Below are 18,065 nucleotides of genomic sequence, written 5' to 3'. Positions count from 1 at the left end.
TCGTTCTTGTAACAAGATAGTTGTATTCCAGTGAAGTTACAGGAAAAAAAGATGTAATTAGATTACAGATGCATTTACTAAAAAGTGGGACTACTAACAAGATTACAATTTTAAAATAAAGAATGTTACACTTATCTTTAACCATGCACATGTGCACACATTACAACACTTCACCAGTAACACAAAACATCACTCTGGTCTTGAGTGAATGTATTAAGACTAAAGAATAAGAGTCGTCTCATCGATATATTATTTTCTCTTTATTTGCATACGTTTGGGAGTGAGTCAATCCAAATGTAACGGAAAGTAATCAAGTTACATTACTTTAATACCATGATGCTCGGATTACATACCTGACTACATTCTTTAACAGGTAATTAGTAACTTTATCGACATGCACTTTTAAAGTAACCCTCCCTTACAAGTCTGCTTGTACTTCACTTGAGTATTTCCATCTTCTGCTACTTTATACTCCCACTGGACTACATCTTGGCAAATACTGTAGTTTTTACTCAACACATTTAGGCTATTTGATAACTTTAGTTACTCGTTACTTTGAGGATTACTGCATCAGAGCCAGTGGTGCATTTTTAAATTAATTTATTTAATCAGAAATCAGTTTTTTTTTATAAAATCAGAGATTCCAATAATCAGATAAATGCTGAATAATCAATGTGACAATAGTACATACATGTACAAAGACAAGACTTTACAAAAGTTGTATTAATATAGGCGACTTTAACTTGCACCAAAGTAATATTTTAACACCATATATTTACTTTTATTCAAGTATGACTTTTAGGTAAACTATTAGAAACATGTCTTTAGAATTGAAAATACAATAAAACAAATGTTTATTATTATGTTTAATAAATTATCCATCCAGCTCCACCACAATGTTTGCAGGCCTCTGTGTACGTGCAGACACCTTCCTACTATGCTCCAACACTGACACCTGGTGGCCAGTTTACATCTGGAGAAATGGAAAGCGAAACTTATCCAGTTTTGTTTCCACGACATCGTGAATCATCGTTTTTCTCTGCCGGTGTGGCTCTTGAACTCCTGCTGGAGCTGTTTCAGCATTGACCTCACTGTTATCAGGTCGTAATAATGGCTTCTGATAACGACGAGACGCACGAGCGTCTCATCGAGGGCTTCAGGCCGCAGTTGAAAGAGCTGATCATGGTGCAGCAGGTCCTGGAGCATTTACATTTCATCGACAACGAGCAGAGGGAGCGGATCATGAAGAAGGAGACCAACGAGGGGAACCAAGCGGCCGCGGAGCTGCTGATCTCCGCCGTCACCAGGAAGCCTCACAGCGACGGCTGGTTCAGGGCGTTCGTGGTCGCGTTGGAGGAGGCAGGCTGTGGACGTGCGGCGGACTACATCCAGGTCAAACTCCCCGAGCCTGAAGCGGAGGCTGAGAATTACTATTTTGTCAAGCTTGTTCAATTAATGTGTCCCCGTCTCATGGGTATGCAGACTCAAGAGGTGCGCGTTCACTGTCTGTCCCAAAAACTGCTGACCCAGGCTGACGCAGAGATTGTGAGTACTCACTGTTGTGGAGGTGTCTGATACACAGTCAAAACACAGCTGGTCAGTGTCCATTTGGGAAGAAGCAGCTCAGCTGTGATCCAAGAGAGTACATGGTCACAATGTGCATGTTTAAAGGTGCAATATGTAGTTTTGGGGAAGACATTTAAAGCAGAGGGAAGAGATTTTCACTGATTGATTTTAACAAACTGAATAAACAAATTGACCTTAAAGGACAACACAGTTTCATACTGTTTTACATTGTTTATATGTGGCGGACCCTGCCACCTTTCTAGCTTCAAACAGTGTTCTGGGACCTTATTTTCCTCTGAGAACAGCTTGTTTAGTCAGTTGTGGAAAAAATAAATATTTATGAGGTTTTATTACCTCATTAATAGTGTAAATATTAAAGTTAATAGAGAGTTTGAGTTTCTTCTCCAAAACTACATACTGCCCCTTTAATGTTTGGTGTAGTTTTTGTACTTTTTCCCAGTTCAGTTTTAAAAAATCGAAACTTAACTTCCACTAGGTGTGTTTGCAGTCTTTGACCACAAGATGGCAGACTAATGCACTCATCTGTTTTGCAGTCTGCTTCAGTTATCCTGCTCTTCTTTATCTAGATTGAGGCCCTCACTGCAACTCAGGGCCCCCGGATTGGAGCCGGTGAACTTCTCAAAAGAATCGTGAGAGGTCGAGACGGATGGTTTTCTAAGTTTCTCGATGTTTTGCGCGAAACCGGGCACAAGAACCTGTACTGTGAGCTGACTGGATGCTCACCTGATTGTGACAAGCAAGGTGACTAACCTGACTGGAGCCCACACCCAGCACAGAAATGTGACTATGAGTTGTGAGTCACGAGCAGATTCAGCTGTAGAAAGCTTATTGTTTACTTTCAGACTTTATTAGGGATTATTAAAGGAGCACTGTGATAATAATGAGGTATAGAAACTCATAAATATTTTTTTCCATAACTGAATAAACAAGCTGTTCTCAGAGGAAAATAAGGTCCCCAGAACACTGTTTGAAGATAGAAGCAGTGTTCAAGCAACAAAGATATGTTTGTTTATTTAGTTTGTTTAGCATAAAATGTCCATCAATGAAGATCTTTGTCCTCTGATTTTAAAAATGTCTTCCCCAAAACTACAAAGTGCACCTTTAACATAGATGTGATGAATTATACTAACTTCCAGTGTGTGATGTATTTATTTGTTATCAGTCTCAGATGTGAAGCTGCCGTCACTGAAAGATGAACCCACAGGAAGTGAAGACACAACAGATGAGAGTCCAGCAGCGGCTGCAAGCTGTGACCGCCCTCAGGAGCTCAACGCAGGTCGTATAGAGCAACCGATGTTCAACCATCAGTGAAAAGCCAAGTAACTGAGTTGGGACATTCAAACTGTCCAACAGACAGTTACCATTTAATTGACCCAAATCACAAAATACATGTATCTTCTCACTCACCCTCAGCAGTGTCTGGTTTAACAGTGTTATAGGGATATGTTCATCGTACATTGAATCTTAAAGTGGCGACACACAGCTTTATTACTGTATATTTCTTGTTGTGTTGCCACTTTTGCAAAAACAACTGGATTGTTTTCATTTTCCTCAGAGTCGCAAATAACAACAACACAGCACAAATGGTTGAGTTTATTCAGTCATTTAGTCTCTAATAGAAACGCATCGCCAGTTAACCTTTCTTTTCTCGGGTGACTGTGTGCCCGGTGGGAGACAAAATTGTGTTGTGGGTAATGTAGGCGCCGGGTTTTAGGAACGAGGAAGAACATATTGAATGAAAAAGGTGATATCTCTGGTTCTGCTGTATCGATTTTAATCGTTGTTAAATTGTCTTTAATGAGTGCTATGGGAGTGCAATGCTAGACCAGTGAACTGCTTTTCAAAACCTGGTGCCTACATTACCCACAATGCAACCTAGCCACTGATTGACATCACTGGAATCAGTTTATCAGATCACATGCAGCTTCCTCTGGAGCCACAAAAGTCTTTATACTTCCTTTTTCACGATCGTGATTGGTTTATAGAAATCCAAACAAGACAGAGTGTTTATACCCCATTACAAGAATGATAATTGGTGCAGCCAGAACTTTTTTTTTCCAGTGCTGACACAACGCTGTGGAGATGGGTCAGCTTATGTGAAACTAATTGTTCACAGATCCCTCCAAAAAGTTCAGGAAGTCACTGGTTGCTTTTCCGTTGTATCTGATGCATCTCTGAACAGATGCCTGTGAGCGCGCGAGTAAACACATGAATGCATGTGCAGCGTTGTCTGGTTAAATGGATAATGATTAAAATAATAATCAGTAATAAAATAAAAAATAGACATGCATAACATTACACTGGCTAAAATACATCCAAGTCATTACAGTTAGTTCAGTGTCCATTTTTCATACGTTAAAGAATTGGTTGCCAATTTCTCAAAATGGTCGCCGAGGGCAACCTGGCCACCACTCCTGTATTGTATCAATGTTTTAATGTTAACAAAATTCATAATTCGCTCGGGTTGAGTGGGGAAATTTGCTTTTTGGTAGTTTGGGTGAACTGACCCTTTAGCAGCTGTTACTCCAAACGCAACAAGGTTGAGATTTATCTCCGGCCCTTCTTGAATGTGAGTTTTATACGTCCGCTGATATCTTTTCAGACCTTTACGGGGAAGCGAGCAATGAATCCAAAGAACCTCCTAACGGCTTGGACCCTTCACAGCCAGGTGGGACTGATTCACTCTCATTCACTCTTCATATTGTCGATCTTGTACAAGTATTCAAAGTATGTTTGTAATTCTCAAAGGTTTGTTTTATTCTTCCTCAGTAGACCACACACGAAACTCACTTCAGAGCACGAGTGCGAGCAAAGTGTATACTTGATGTGTAGATATCATAAAGGCAGAACGAGCTGCATTCAGGAGGTGTTGAAAGTGGAAGATTTCTCCGTCCTGCCTGCTCGCCCGACGCTAAAGAATACGTTCCATGTGTGCGCCATGATGAACCACGCAGAGGTCAAAGAGGACAGAGCATAGCGAGGGCTTCAAATGGAAACCACATGCTGACTCTGTATTGTAAAGTAATGTAAAGGAAAAGTTTAATCCACAGTGGTGTGGGGAGGGAGATTCCTTTACACCTCCAGGCTCATATCATGCTCAGTTTGTTAGATTATTTTATAACTACTGCATCAGCATCATCTCTCTTTGCACTGTGCCTCTTTGACATAATAAATAATTGCTTAAGGGATAATCAGCCCAGAGCAAAGAGACGCTGCACTAAAGGAGACGCATGCGGACTAATGAGGCAGTAGAAATAATTATATTAGTTAAAGAAACAGAGGAAGTGTCTTTTATTTTCTTAATGTGGGGTTGGAGTACACTTTGTCTCATTAATTTGAGTAATGCATGAGTCTGACTGGGTTGGCCAGAGTGCACGGTTTAAAAACAGAACAGACCACATGTGAGATTGTTCCACCAGCCTGTAAAATTAGTTACATGTGTAGGATTATTTGTGGGTCTTCTGAAATTAACTCAATTTCACTGCACTGAATCACAGTGACTAACAGGCCTGTTGTTGTTCTGTTCTTATTGGAAAAATATTAAACATGCTGATTGTTGACTTTCCTCCTCTAATAAGTGTAGCGTCTGGGTACAATATGTACCACTGTTTACTTCTTATTGTTGTTAAAGCTCTATCTCCTCATCAGAACAGCTTCCTGTGCTTACTTCCATGAAACTTGAAACAGCACTTTTAACCTCTGGCATACCCAGTCTGAGAAGGAAAATTAAAAGCTGTCTGCACTGAGGGGGAAAAAAAACAACTTTCTGGGGGTTTGAACTCATAACTGGGGGTAAATGTAGAAGTTTGAATGGAGGGGACAGGGTAGCAGAGAGGCGGGGGTACGTTCACATTGTGCACGGTGCCTCGGTCATGTTTTATCCCCGGCCTAGACAGAGCAAACAGCCTGCCAGCGACTTAAAGTCCGACTCAAGTGGATCATAGTAAATCTGCTGTCCTTTAACACAGGAAAAGAAGACAAAATGCTGCCTCAACAGACATCAAGAGGAGGGAAAAACATTACTGAAATGACATGTGATGAAATGATTCACTCGTAGACTTACTGACTGATAAGCACATGCAGATGTTGGTGCTGCCAATGACTGCCTGACGTTTATTTTAGAAATCGAGGCAGTTAAATTGCCCCTGTTTAGATTTGTTACGACGTAATAAAAGGCCGGATTATATACATGTATTTGTACTTTAACATATCTTGACTATGTTGCAGGTATTGGCACACATTGGCCCAGTGTTTAAATCTTTGGATTACCAGCAAATATGGAACAATAGTGGCCCTATGTGACGTGCACGCTGACGTGATGTTAGGGCAGTTGTAGCCATGGATCTAACAATTAAATTAAGTTCAGAGCCATTTTTAAGTTTTTTTCCGCCACAAACTGGCAACTACCAAGACTGTTGTTGCTGACAACAATTGAAGACTGTGTGATACTAATGGTTTTATACTGTTGGCTCACAAACCTCGTTAGAAGCTGGAACCAACGGTCAGAAACAGAGATAAACAAAACAATCATTCTGGACCCGACAAACATTTTAAAGGTCATATTCATGATTTTTACGTCGACAAATCAGTGTGTTTTCCTTAAAAGCATTATTGTGATTGTTTTGTTTATCTCCGTTTCTGACAGTTGGTTCTTCTAACAAGGTTTGTGAGCCAACAGTAAAAATAATATGATATGATGCTTTTGTTTATCTCTGTGTAAGACTTCTGGCTGTTGGTTCCAGCTCCTAACGAGGTTTATGAGTCGATCATATAACACTGTTCAGCGATCAAGTCTTTGTAGTTGCCGGCTTGTGGAAAAAACACGTAAGAATAGCTGAGTTCTTAAGCAGCTACAGTAACATTAACTAGCATTAGCAACATTGAGGTTTGCTAGCTAGAATTAGCAGCATTAGCTAATGTTTGCTAGTTAACCTTAGCGAGTGCACAAACTGGCAGCCACTTGAGGGGGAAGATGATTGGAACAACAGCTTGGTTGTGACATGAATGCAAAGGAAGACGGAGATGGAAGGCCACATTTTGTGTTATCAACACTTAAAGTTATAAGTTTATAATCATAATGTTTTAAAGGAACAAAGATACTGTTATTCTGCACCTTTCTGCATGCTCTGTAGATTTTCTTTTAGATGATTGGTCCACGTATGTTGAATGTGTTGGCTTTTGAAGCGCAGCATTAGGAAAACATTCCACCACAGTGACCAGCACCGTCTCTTCCTGCTGGTAATGCTTGTAATTGTGGGTTGCTGACACGGTCAGATGATTATTGTCTGTCTGAATCTCTGCTCTGTGTTACAGATGGAGCTGACTCGGGAGCAGCAGCCAGAAGCCCAGAAAAAGCTGATATTGTGCTTCGCGATTATCAGACGGAGGTCGCGAGACCCGCCTTGGAGGGGAAAAACATCATCATATGCCTCCCGACAGGAAGTGGTAAAACCAGAGTCGCAGTTTATATTACCAAAAAACATCTGGACGACAGGAGGGCTGGGAGCCAATCAGGGAAAGTGGTTGTCCTGGTGAACAAGGTACTACAACCCAAGTCTGGCGTGCTTGGCTTACTGTATGTCTTTGCACTATTATGGAAATCAGATCCAAAGAAAACATTCTATCTTTCAGTCAGTTTTCACATGTGGGCCAGCCCGCCACAAATTACACACCATAAGGTTTAGATATTCCCCTGCACTTTGTTACTGAATGGGCCTGCATGGGATCTGCTCGGCACTGGAAAAAAGCACGACTTTTCCAGCCATAAAACAATTTAGCAGCTTGAGAATTAGTAATTGTATGCGAGGGAAACGGATTCTTGTGTGTCCGCAGAAAGGGGAGCAGGGAGTTTGTTCTCCTGATCCTCAAACAATGAACAACAAAAAAAAAATCCTCTAAATCATTGCCCAAGTATTTTGAAACACTGCCTGAACCGGAGTGGGGAAAAAAAAATTCCTGGACATGTTTGTCTGTGCCAGACAGTCGTCACCAAAGTCGTAACACAGCAGTTATGGTGATCATAAACAAAACAAACCATCAGGAGGGTTGTAGCGAGAGAAACAATGCAGACGTTTCTTTCAACATCATAAAATCCGATGTGCTCTTGTGTCCTGCAGATTCCTCTCGTCGAGCAGCATTATGTGGCAGAGTTCTTGCCATTTTTGAAGCGGACGTACAAAGTGGAGAGAGTCAGCGGGGACTCGCCGCTCAAAATCTCTTTCACAGAGATTGTGAAGAACAATGACGTCATCATTTGCACGGCCCAGATTCTTGAGAATTACTTGGAGAGGTCCAACAAAGGAGAGGACGAAGGAGTGGACCTGAGCGGTGTGTTTTTACACGACCATTTTTCCAAAATTTCACAACACAAGAATGTGAATAACTTTTCTTTGGCTCCATAATTTCCTTTGGTTTTGAGCATCCAAAATTAAATATGGTCACAACATTTTTGAAAGGCTTTTCCTCAAAGCTTTAGTTAAAATCTTTCCAGGCTCAAACCCACAGACGCTGACAGGTATTGGAATAGAAAGCCACCCGAAGGACTCATAACGTCTCCCCTGATAATACCTGACAGGATCTTGTCAAAGTCTTCCGGCTCTGCTGTTCACTCTTGTTGGCACTCACCAGTCCAAGGTGGAATAGCCACCTCAGTGGAACATATGCTGTTTGTTGAAACGCCTGAGAGCGTGTCCTTTTTTCTTTTTTTCCCCCCTTACCTCCTGCTTTCCAGGCCACACGTCTGTTCAAGCCATCAGCGTGTGGCTGATCGAATTCACATGAGAGCTTCTATCACCCACAGTACATCAAGCTGCCACTCTCCCTGCTCTTTTCCTCCGGGGACAAATTTGTATCACTCTGTTTTAAACTTGTACATGTGGATGATTATGATTCACCTTGCTCCTGCTTTTGTTTAAAAAAAAAAAGAGGCTATTTTTGAAGTTTTCCGGCATATGTTATTGTGTGGCTCAGACTGCTGCATCAAGTTCCTAGAAAAGAGCTGGTTTGTGTGGGAGGATCTCTCTTACAGAAAGATGTTATAATATGAGAGTGATACTCACCTCTATTTATTGAAGAAACAAATAAATAAGACAAAAATAGTCCAGCATGGTTGAGAAAATTGTAGCGTTTCGACAGTTCTTAGACATATGCAACTCTGTCCCTTGACGGTAATGTTACAGTAGAAAAAAGCAGAAATGTAAATGTTATTGTTGAAACAAAGCAAACCAACAATCTCTGAAAACTCACTTACTACTTCGCTTGCTGCGTTCGTACAATCAGGTTTTTTACAAATAGCATATATTCTAGCTTATATTAATGTTTGTTGTCATGTCTTTTTTTTTTTAGATCTTTCGCTGATCGTAATAGATGAATGCCACCACACTCAGAAAGGAGGAGTCTACAACCACATAATGCTGCGCTACCTGAAGCAGAAGCACAAGAACAGAAAGCTGAAGAAGTTGGAGAAGGAGACGGTGCCTCTCCCTCAGATCCTGGGCCTGACGGCCTCACCAGGGGTCGGGGGAGCCACGGTACTGGTGAAGGCTGAGGAGCACATACTGCGCGTAAATACCATTCCCAGCTTTCTCTCTGCACCTACATTGAAAGAAATGTTAGCACATGTTAGTCTGTGTGTCCAAAATGTAATTTAATGCCATTTAGTACAACAACTCCAGAGACTGTGGCCTTAAAAATCACTAGAGAGATTAGCTCACTTGTTTTGACACGGCCTAATCAATGTCAGCCTCAGAGTACTTTTACTGGATTGAATAACAGCTGTTGTTTTCCACACATTCACAAGCCACCTTAAAGGGGCAACATGTCAGATATGACCAGAAGTTTAAAACATTTAAAAAAAACATGTTCTTCCCAAGACTTAGACGAAAAGATCTTTATCAGTCTAGTATCTGTTAGGTGAACATTAGGCTAGCTGCTGGTTAGCTTAGCTTAGCATAAAGACTGGATATAGAGGGAAATAGCTAGCTTGGCAAACACACAACAAAACACAACTACTATTCAGAAGCAACAACACAAGATCTAAGATAAGCTATAAGCTAACAAGTTGTCTTCTATAGCAATATATTTACCATACAGACATGAAACTCAGGAGAAAAGAAAATAGACGTATGTCCCAAAATGTTGAAAATCGATTCTTTTAGCCTTTAAAAAAGCATTTTGTGAGACATGGCCAGCATTTTTATTTAAAACACTCGAAATAGCTGAAATAACAGAAATAACTGACACTATTAACAGATAATGAAGAAACAAGAATATTAACATTATGTCAAATACGTCTATGTACTGTGTTGCAGAGATCTATACTGAAGTTAGCATGCTAACAGGCTAGCCCCGGCCCGTCCAGTCTCATAATACCACTCTGTACGTCATGAAGACGAGCATTACTGCCTCCTTGACTCATAATAAAACACACTTCATTCAAACTTGACTTAAACAACCAAAAAAAACCTTACCTAAGCAGTTTTGGTTTGCCTTTCTCCAGTCCAGTCAGCTCCACGGGTAACTGAGCTAGTTAGCTAAGGTTTGCTAGCTGCAGCCAAAGGTAGCTAACAGAGCGCAGCAGTTGTCTGCTACCCTGGTGATGTGCTGCCCCGTATGTTTTTGAAACAGTGGCGTTGAATTCTGGCCAATTTTTTTTTGTCAAAATTGTCAAATTACTCCTTCAAACCACTTCATCTTCTTTTCAATTTCACTTTTTCATCTTTCCTTCATCTAACTCCTGCTCCATTTTCTCTGCCTTAGTCATCGAGTACACTGTTCATCCAGCCAAGCTGTTTCCAATGTTCCACGCTGCCCCTGCACACACTGCAGCCATAAAGTTTTCGACTGCCACAAAAGAAAAAAAAATTGAAAACAGCCCTTTGGCTTCAGCGCTGTGTCAGACGGGAGGAAATGTATTAGAAGTAGTGTGTATTAATGAGATAAAGACGTGTGGTTTTGATTAATTCTAACACTGCAAAGCCGTGTGTCTCGTTCAAAGATCTGTGCAAACTTGGATGCTTCCAATATCATGACGAGGAGCCTTGGGGAGTTCAAGAAGGAGCAAAGGAAAAAAGTTTTAAAGGTCGAAGACAGAAAAGAGGTACGTGTGTTGAACAGTAAGGAGTCTCATAATTGCTTTTCTCATACAATTTCTCTCCAAGCAGTGGCTTAAATATTGTTTGTGTAACCAAATGTGCTTTTCAGGATCCCTTTGGTGATGTAATCAAGAAAATCATGATTGCCATTCATGCCCATGCCGAGCTGAGCCCCACCTGTGACCTTGGCTCCCAGAATTACGAACAGTGGGTCGTTCAAAAAGAGCGACACGGTGAGCAAAACTTTTTTCACGCTCATCTTCAGGCGATACTACCTGCTTGGTCCAGCTTCTGTTTTTGAGAACAAACAGACCTGGCTTGTAGGGAACTAAAACCTTGTTTCAATCCATCATAGCCGCCACAGAGGAGAATCAGAAAGTGCGTGTTTGCGCAGAGCACCTTCGACAGTACAACGAGGGCCTGAATCTCAGCAACACCATTCGCATGTGTGACTCCTTCAGCTTCCTGAACAAATTTTACGAGGAGGAAATGAAGAAAAAAACAACACCAGACGACGAGGATAAAATACAAATCACAGACACAGAGAGATTCCTCTTCAATTTGTTTAAAGGTATTTCCTTGACCTGTTATATTACCAGTAAAATGTTCTTGACTTCACTGTGTCGTCAGTGCTGTTATATGTAGTGTAGCATTTTAATATGATAGTCAAGTTATTTGCTTTCTTGCCAAGAAAAACATCTGCATCAATCCAATAACTGTTTGGTAAGTATCAGTCTAGCTGCTGGTTAGCGTAGCTTAGCATCAAGGCTGGAAACAGTGGGAAACAGCTAGGCAGGCTTTGTCCAAAGGTAACAAAACACTTTTTGGAAGCAACAAACAAGATACAGATGTCAATTATAAGTTCTGGTAGATTGCAGCCAGTCTTTTTGCTAAGCTAAGCTAACTGCATGCTTGCTAAAGCTAAATATGTACCATACAGACGTGATGGTATCTAAAAAAATAAGTGTCCCACAATGTCAAATGATTATTTTAACCTTTTAAAGGGGCAATCTGTAAGATATGGCCAGAAATTTAGTTTAAACATTTAAAACACATCAGAATATCAAGAAACAACTGTGCCGATGTTATGTTAAAGACATCTATGCACTGTGTTGCAGAGATATCTACTGAAGTTAGCATGCTAACTACCTTGCTCCGACCCTTCTTGTGTTGTAATGCTACTTTGTACCTCAAGAGGCAATAGCCAATGTAGTTTCAACTTGGAGTATGCAAGCAGGGAGTTTGCGACATCCTGTAGTCATAGTCATCCTCAGAGCCGCTGTAAATAAACTCTGTATTGTCTTCTAACTGGCGTCCATCGGTCTTGGAGGCTGTTTTCAGTCACAGTCTGCAGCCATATTTGATTTAGAGCAAGACAAAGGATAGAATTACTACGTCTGAGAAGTCTGCAGAGTCTATATCCTTGCCAAAGCCAGCTACTAACCTGGCCAATGATAAACCAGTGCTCAGCAACTGAGAGGTCGGCATTGGGAAATGAAAGGCCGACTGATCCAGTGGGTTTCTAGGGTAGACACGAGCTGGCGTCTCATTTAACACCATCAGATCCTCATTTACCAGCACCGGCTTATCATTGGCGAAATCAGTAGCTGGCTTCGTTGCCCCCAGTGACTCTCCAATGATCCGAGTACCCAGTCCAGGAAAACTCAAGTCAGCTAACAGGGCCACTTGGCTGAACAGTTAACTGAGCTGATGTGCGAATGGCAGCTAGTTGCTTCAGCCAAAGATAGCTACAGCAAAGATTATAGTGAGCAGCAGTAAAGCTGCCCACAGTCGTTTTGGAGCTACCATTGACAGCTGGCCACATCTTACATGTTACAGAAAGAATTCACCTCAGTTCTTTGAAATCTACCGTATGTCTTGCAGAAAACAAGGAAGAGCTGCAGGAGCTCGCAAAGAATCCAGACTATGAAAATGACAGCCTGTCAAAATTAAAATCTAATATTCTGCAAGAGTTCAGCACCAGGGAGTCGGCGAGAGGTATCATTTTCACCAAAACACGTCGCAGTGCCATCGCTCTGAGTCAGTGGATCCAGGAAAACTCCAAGTTTGCTGACATTGGAGTGAAAGCCTCGCATGTCATCGGAGGAGGAGACCAGAGTGTTGTCAAACCAATGACCTCTGTGAGTGTACACGTACATGTACGAGCATCCTCCGCACTTGAAATCCAATCAACACTTTCTCCGTCTCAATACAAATTTGTGTTAATCAGGCAGAGCAACGGGACGTGTTGACTAAATTCCACAATGGTGAAATCAACTTGCTGATCGCCACCACAGTGGCAGAGGAAGGTCTGGACATACCAGCGTGCAATTTCGTGATCAGATATGGCCTTGTGACCAATGAGATTGCTATGATTCAGGTCAGTGAGTAATGTCTTGTGGCATGTGTTGATGATGATCACTTCCATGTTTAGTAATTAAGACACCATTACTAGTGGTTGCTTATCATTGGCTCTACCTTTTGCAGGCGAAAGGCAGAGGAAGGGCTGACGACAGCAGTTACTCTCTGGTCGAGGTGAAGAACTCTGGGGTGGCTGAAAAGGAGGTCGTCAATGAGTACCGCACGGACATGATGGACAAAGCCATCGGGAAAATCAGAGCCTTAAAGCAAGAAGAGTATGACAAACGGGTATGTCCTCTCAGAACCTTTTTTGTCATTGGGTAAACCCACATTGCTTTAAGACTGTTCTCTGTGATGTTGTTTACCTTTCATCAGATCATGGAGTATCAGATGCAGGCTATAATGGAGAATAGGGTGCTCGTAAAAAAGAAGAAGCAGAAAGGCATGAAAAATGAGGACCCGTCCAATGTGAAGTTCAGCTGCAGAGGCTGCAACGAACCTGCCTGCAGCGGTGAAGACATCGAGATCATCGAGGACATGCACAGGGTCAATCTTACACCACAGTTTAGGTACGAGGTTTGCTTTTGTCCCTTTCATACTCAAAAATGAATAGAGGGCAGTATATCACCAGAGTAACCGCTAACCAGAGCCAAATGCAGCTGCCGTTAGCTCAGTTAGCAGTGCGGCTAGCAGTCTGTGCTAGAAGCTCAGAGCTCAAGTGTTGGTGTTCACAATGCTAGCAAAGGAGCTTTACATCAGGATGGGCCAGGGCTAGCTGGTTAGCGTGTTATACATGCTTTGCAACATAATGAAGGGTGTAGATGTCATAGTGTTAAAACATTATTCCTTTATTCCTCTCAGTTTTAAATGTTTTCAATAAAAAATCCTACAGTACATCTTACACCGTTAAGCTAGTAGCACCGAGGCACATTAACGGGGATGTCTAGCAGCAGTCTAACAGCACTTTAGATGTTATTCATTGTTCTATAACTGTAATTATGCTCTGGTGATGAATTATTGCAGATCTGCCCAAAATCAAATCAAATACTGACAATGTTTGTTATATTTTCTTACAGTGAACTTTTCATTCAGAGAGAAAACACCACCCTTCAAGAGCGACATCTGGATTATGAGACCAATGGCTACATAGCATGCAAAAAGTGCGGGGAGGTAAATGCATTTCAGGATTTTCAATCTTCTTTGTTTTTTTACAGGTGGTTTTGTTTAGATCATGGGTTTTCCCAAAGTCTTACACCGTGGGCCTCCCCTCGGACAAAGGGTGAAACAAGGTGCTGTCCTTGGTTTACTTGCTGAGATTTGCTCAATTCCTGGATGCCTACGGGATCATGGTGATGTTGACACAGCAACTGAGCCAAAATAGCCTAACACTGCTGTTTGGCATAACTCCAGACTTCCCTTGAATCATAAAAAAAGGGGCTTTCCAAAGGCATTTATTAGGTTCTGACTCTGAGAAAGTGGGAAAAAACATCTCTTTAACCAGATCACACACATTTTGGGCGTTTTTTAGTAACTAATGTAGAAGGTAATGTCATATTTGCAGCAGCTGAGACAGTGGGAGACCTTCCTCCCACTTTGAAAATTTGGAAAGCATGTTTGTAAAATCAGAGTAAAAGAAATGTATCCGACATTTTAGAAAAATACGCTTATTTGCTTTTATGCAAAGAGTTACCAAGAAGCTGCGTCAGCATGGCATCATTCAGAGGGACTATTTTTTTAAACAGAATACAAGGAAAATGGGAAGTGAGTCAAGACCAGTCACCAACAGTAAGATAGTCAAAATGGGAAAGAAAATGAGTCAGAGAATCATACGAGATACAACTTCTTAATGTCATTACTCTAACATATTATTTTCCAGCCATTTTCCTCCAAAATTCAGCACAAGTGGCACAAACGTGAGCAGTAATTTGAGTCATCATTGAACAGGCCTTTGTTCACCAGTGTTGATTTCATTAATTGACAAAAAATGTTTTGAAAAAGCTTACAATTATGCTCCATCCATGTTCACTTTCATTGTTACTATCTAGTCAAAGTGTTGTTTCTAAGATGACAGCATGTGTGAGAGTGTGTTTCCCAAACATTGTGCTGTGATATCTCAAATCAACAAAATCAACATAAATCAACATTTCTGTAGTTTTTTCAAATGAAACTAACACAACAATGGTCAGCGAAGGCCTGTTCAATGAACACACAAATGAATGCTTACTAAGCAGCTGCAGTGGCAGCGGCAAACCACGCTGGCTCAGCCTGGCTGGAAGAAAACGCTTAGGCCGGACACATGAAGCACTTTATCATACGCTGACGCCGTTCTTCTTAAGACTGAGACTAAACCTGAAAGGGCTGCCACTGTTGCTCACTTGATGTATAAATCTTCACGTACCACCGTATCATCCCTGTTGTGTTTTGACATCTGATTTCTGTTGCAGAGATGGGGCTCCATGATGCTGTACCGTGGCCTCGAGTGCCCCTGCCTCCATGTGAAGAACTTCGTGGTGACGTTAAAGGGGAAGAAGATAAACAAGTGCACCAAGTGGAGCGAGCTCACCGTCAGGTTCTCTGCCTTTGACTACGCCGACCACGCGAGCCGAGTGGCACAGAGCTCGGATGATGAAGACGAATAACCCGTCACAACGACGCAGGCCCACTAGTAATTATACACACATTGACTTATGTTCTTATCTCAACTGTGGATCTTGCACAGGATGGATTACTGAGCCCATCATACTGGTGAATGCAATGCTTCCTTTGTCATGTGATAACTGGAGTCACTAATGGTGGATTTAAGCGTGTGCTGCAGGCTGCAGTTTGTTTGGTGCCACATTTTTTTTATTTCTTCGCAAATATGTAATGTTGCCTAATCATGAATTCGCCCTGGGGTTGTTGGACAAATGTTCAAAAAGAATGAAATGTAATAAAAATAATTGAAAACAAAAAAAGATTTTAGTCTCAAACCCCTGTGGTCCCGTGAGATGGGAGCCACTAAGTGTGTGATAGCCCCTCAGCGCCCACCTGTCAACACACATGCAGACAAACAAGTGCTGGTGGTTTTCCATTCAATCCAACTGGTAATGAGTCACAACTGTTCAGCCAGTCAGAGCTGCTATTTTTAGAGCTATTTTTTTAAGAACTGCTTCCTTATATGGATAAATACCTTTGTGGTGTCATTGATTGGGACATGTGCAAATATGCAGGCTGTATGGATCCTTGAGCCATTAAAGTATGCTCATTATTTGGCTATCGTTACTGAATGTGATTTAAATAAAGAATCCACAACATAATAAAAAGGGCTCCTTTAAAAAGAGTAAAGAAATACCTTTATTATGGCCAGCGGTGGATGTATGCAGATCCTTTACTAAAGTGAAAGTATGTTGTGTCAGTGTTTTGTATTATGTTACTGCTTCATTAAAGGGGCTCTGTGTAGCGTTTTATAGCACTTTACATGTATTAATCACTATTTTATTGGTCATATGTGAGCAGATTGTAATGTGACGCGATAAAAGAGTACCTTCCTCGTCTCTCGTCGTCTAAACAAGCCTGTGGACAATTTGTTAAAGTTGTTTAATGCTGCTGGACCGTGGATTTCTTTGTGAAGGAGTCAGCTAACACAAACTAACTACACAAAAGTTCCATAGAGCCCCTTTAATGCATTAAAAGGTACAAAATGCTGCAGATGAATTATTGTTTCGTTGTTTAGGTTTTTGAATTTCAGGCTGAAAGGAATAGCGATGAGAGGATTGATACCACTCCAGTTTTCTTACCATAAATATGAAGCTGTGGCCAGCAGCCTGTTAGCTTAGCATAGCACGGAGACTGGAAACTGTGGGAAACCGCGGGCTTGGCTCTATTGAAAGCTAACAATTAATGAATTAATGAATTGCAACGTAAACTGTAATGTTGTTCTTCTTTTCTGTACATGTGACATCTATTGCATGTCTGTCCATCCTGGGAGAGGGATCCTTCCTCTGTGCCTCTTCCTGAGGTTTCTTCCATCTTCTCTTTTCTCCCCGTTAAAAAGTAGTTTTTTTCCTCAACATGGCAAGTTTTTCCTCACTCGAATCGAGGGTCTAAGGACAGAGGATGTCGTCCACTGCACAGATTGTAAAGCCCAATGAGGCAATGTGATTGTGATTTTGGGCTATACAAATAAAACTGATTTGATTTGAATGATTTCATCTTCATGTGTAGAGGGACCGTGTACGTTATTAAACATAAATGTTGCCATTTGATGCATTGTACCAGAGTTAGCTTTGAGCTAATTCACATCTGAGGTCTCTTGGCAGGTCATAATTAAAACTTCACATAGTTATAGATCATCACTGAAAAAAAAAACTATAGCAAACAGCACAGTAACAGATCAGTACATCACAAGCACAAAATATACACACAAAAATGTGCTATTCAAGTTAAACGCAGTGATATAATTACATTTTAAATGTAAAGTCTACCTATGAGCACCTTACATGTAACCGTTGTGCTCTGACAATAGTAGCGCGCTACATAAACTGATGGCTGACTACCAGGACAACACACAGAGCCCCTTTAATGGTAATGTTGCATTTTACTGCTTTAGATTTAAAGCTCATTTTAGCTACTTGTGTATGCTGTCAGGTAGTTTAAATTACAGCAGTGAATCATGAATCATGATGAACTTTTCATGAGTTCAGAAGTTTTCAGCATTTCCCAGCTAATCAGGAGGGTTTTTAAATAGTTAAATTTTTCAAGTATTATCCTTAAAAGCAATGCTTTACATATGGATTACTTTTATGTACTACTTGTATTCAATTGCGTTAACTTAACTTAAGCGGACTAAGTTATTTAATGTATTCGCATCAACTCATCCTGATGGAAATACCTTTAAATGATCTACTGAACGTATAAGTTATGAAATTGAATTACATGGAAATCCTAAATGTAACTGAAATACATAGTTTGTTTGTTTGAGTGCATAAAGGAACTTAACCCTTCAGTTTACCGGGGAAATTCAAAATGACCTCATGTGAAAGTACA

The 18,065-nt window shown here is 41.0% G+C and overlaps 1 protein-coding gene across 1 annotated transcript; it reads left to right on the top strand.

Annotated features, from left to right (window-relative positions):
• The first annotated feature begins 368 nt into the window (after positions 1-368).
• On the top strand, positions 369-17,216 carry ifih1 (interferon induced with helicase C domain 1). The gene is made up of 16 exons (XM_084362692.1): positions 369-1,545; positions 2,154-2,328; positions 2,750-2,863; positions 4,190-4,255; positions 6,901-7,127; positions 7,704-7,914; positions 8,932-9,149; positions 10,583-10,684; positions 10,789-10,912; positions 11,035-11,250; positions 12,564-12,820; positions 12,910-13,059; positions 13,167-13,328; positions 13,416-13,609; positions 14,117-14,210; positions 15,485-17,216. Exons 1-16 carry the CDS (start codon positions 1,111-1,113, stop codon positions 15,677-15,679), a joined length of 2,940 nt encoding a protein of 979 aa, XP_084218818.1. The 5' UTR covers positions 369-1,110; the 3' UTR covers positions 15,680-17,216.
• The last annotated feature ends 849 nt before the right edge of the window (positions 17,217-18,065 follow it).

This window comes from Pagrus pagrus (assembly GCF_965226575.1).
Source record: "Pagrus pagrus genome assembly, chromosome: 9".
Lineage (NCBI taxonomy): Eukaryota > Metazoa > Chordata > Actinopteri > Spariformes > Sparidae > Pagrus > Pagrus pagrus.
The sequence above is the reverse complement of the archived record's forward strand: the minus strand, read 5'-3'. Positions and strand labels throughout refer to the sequence as shown.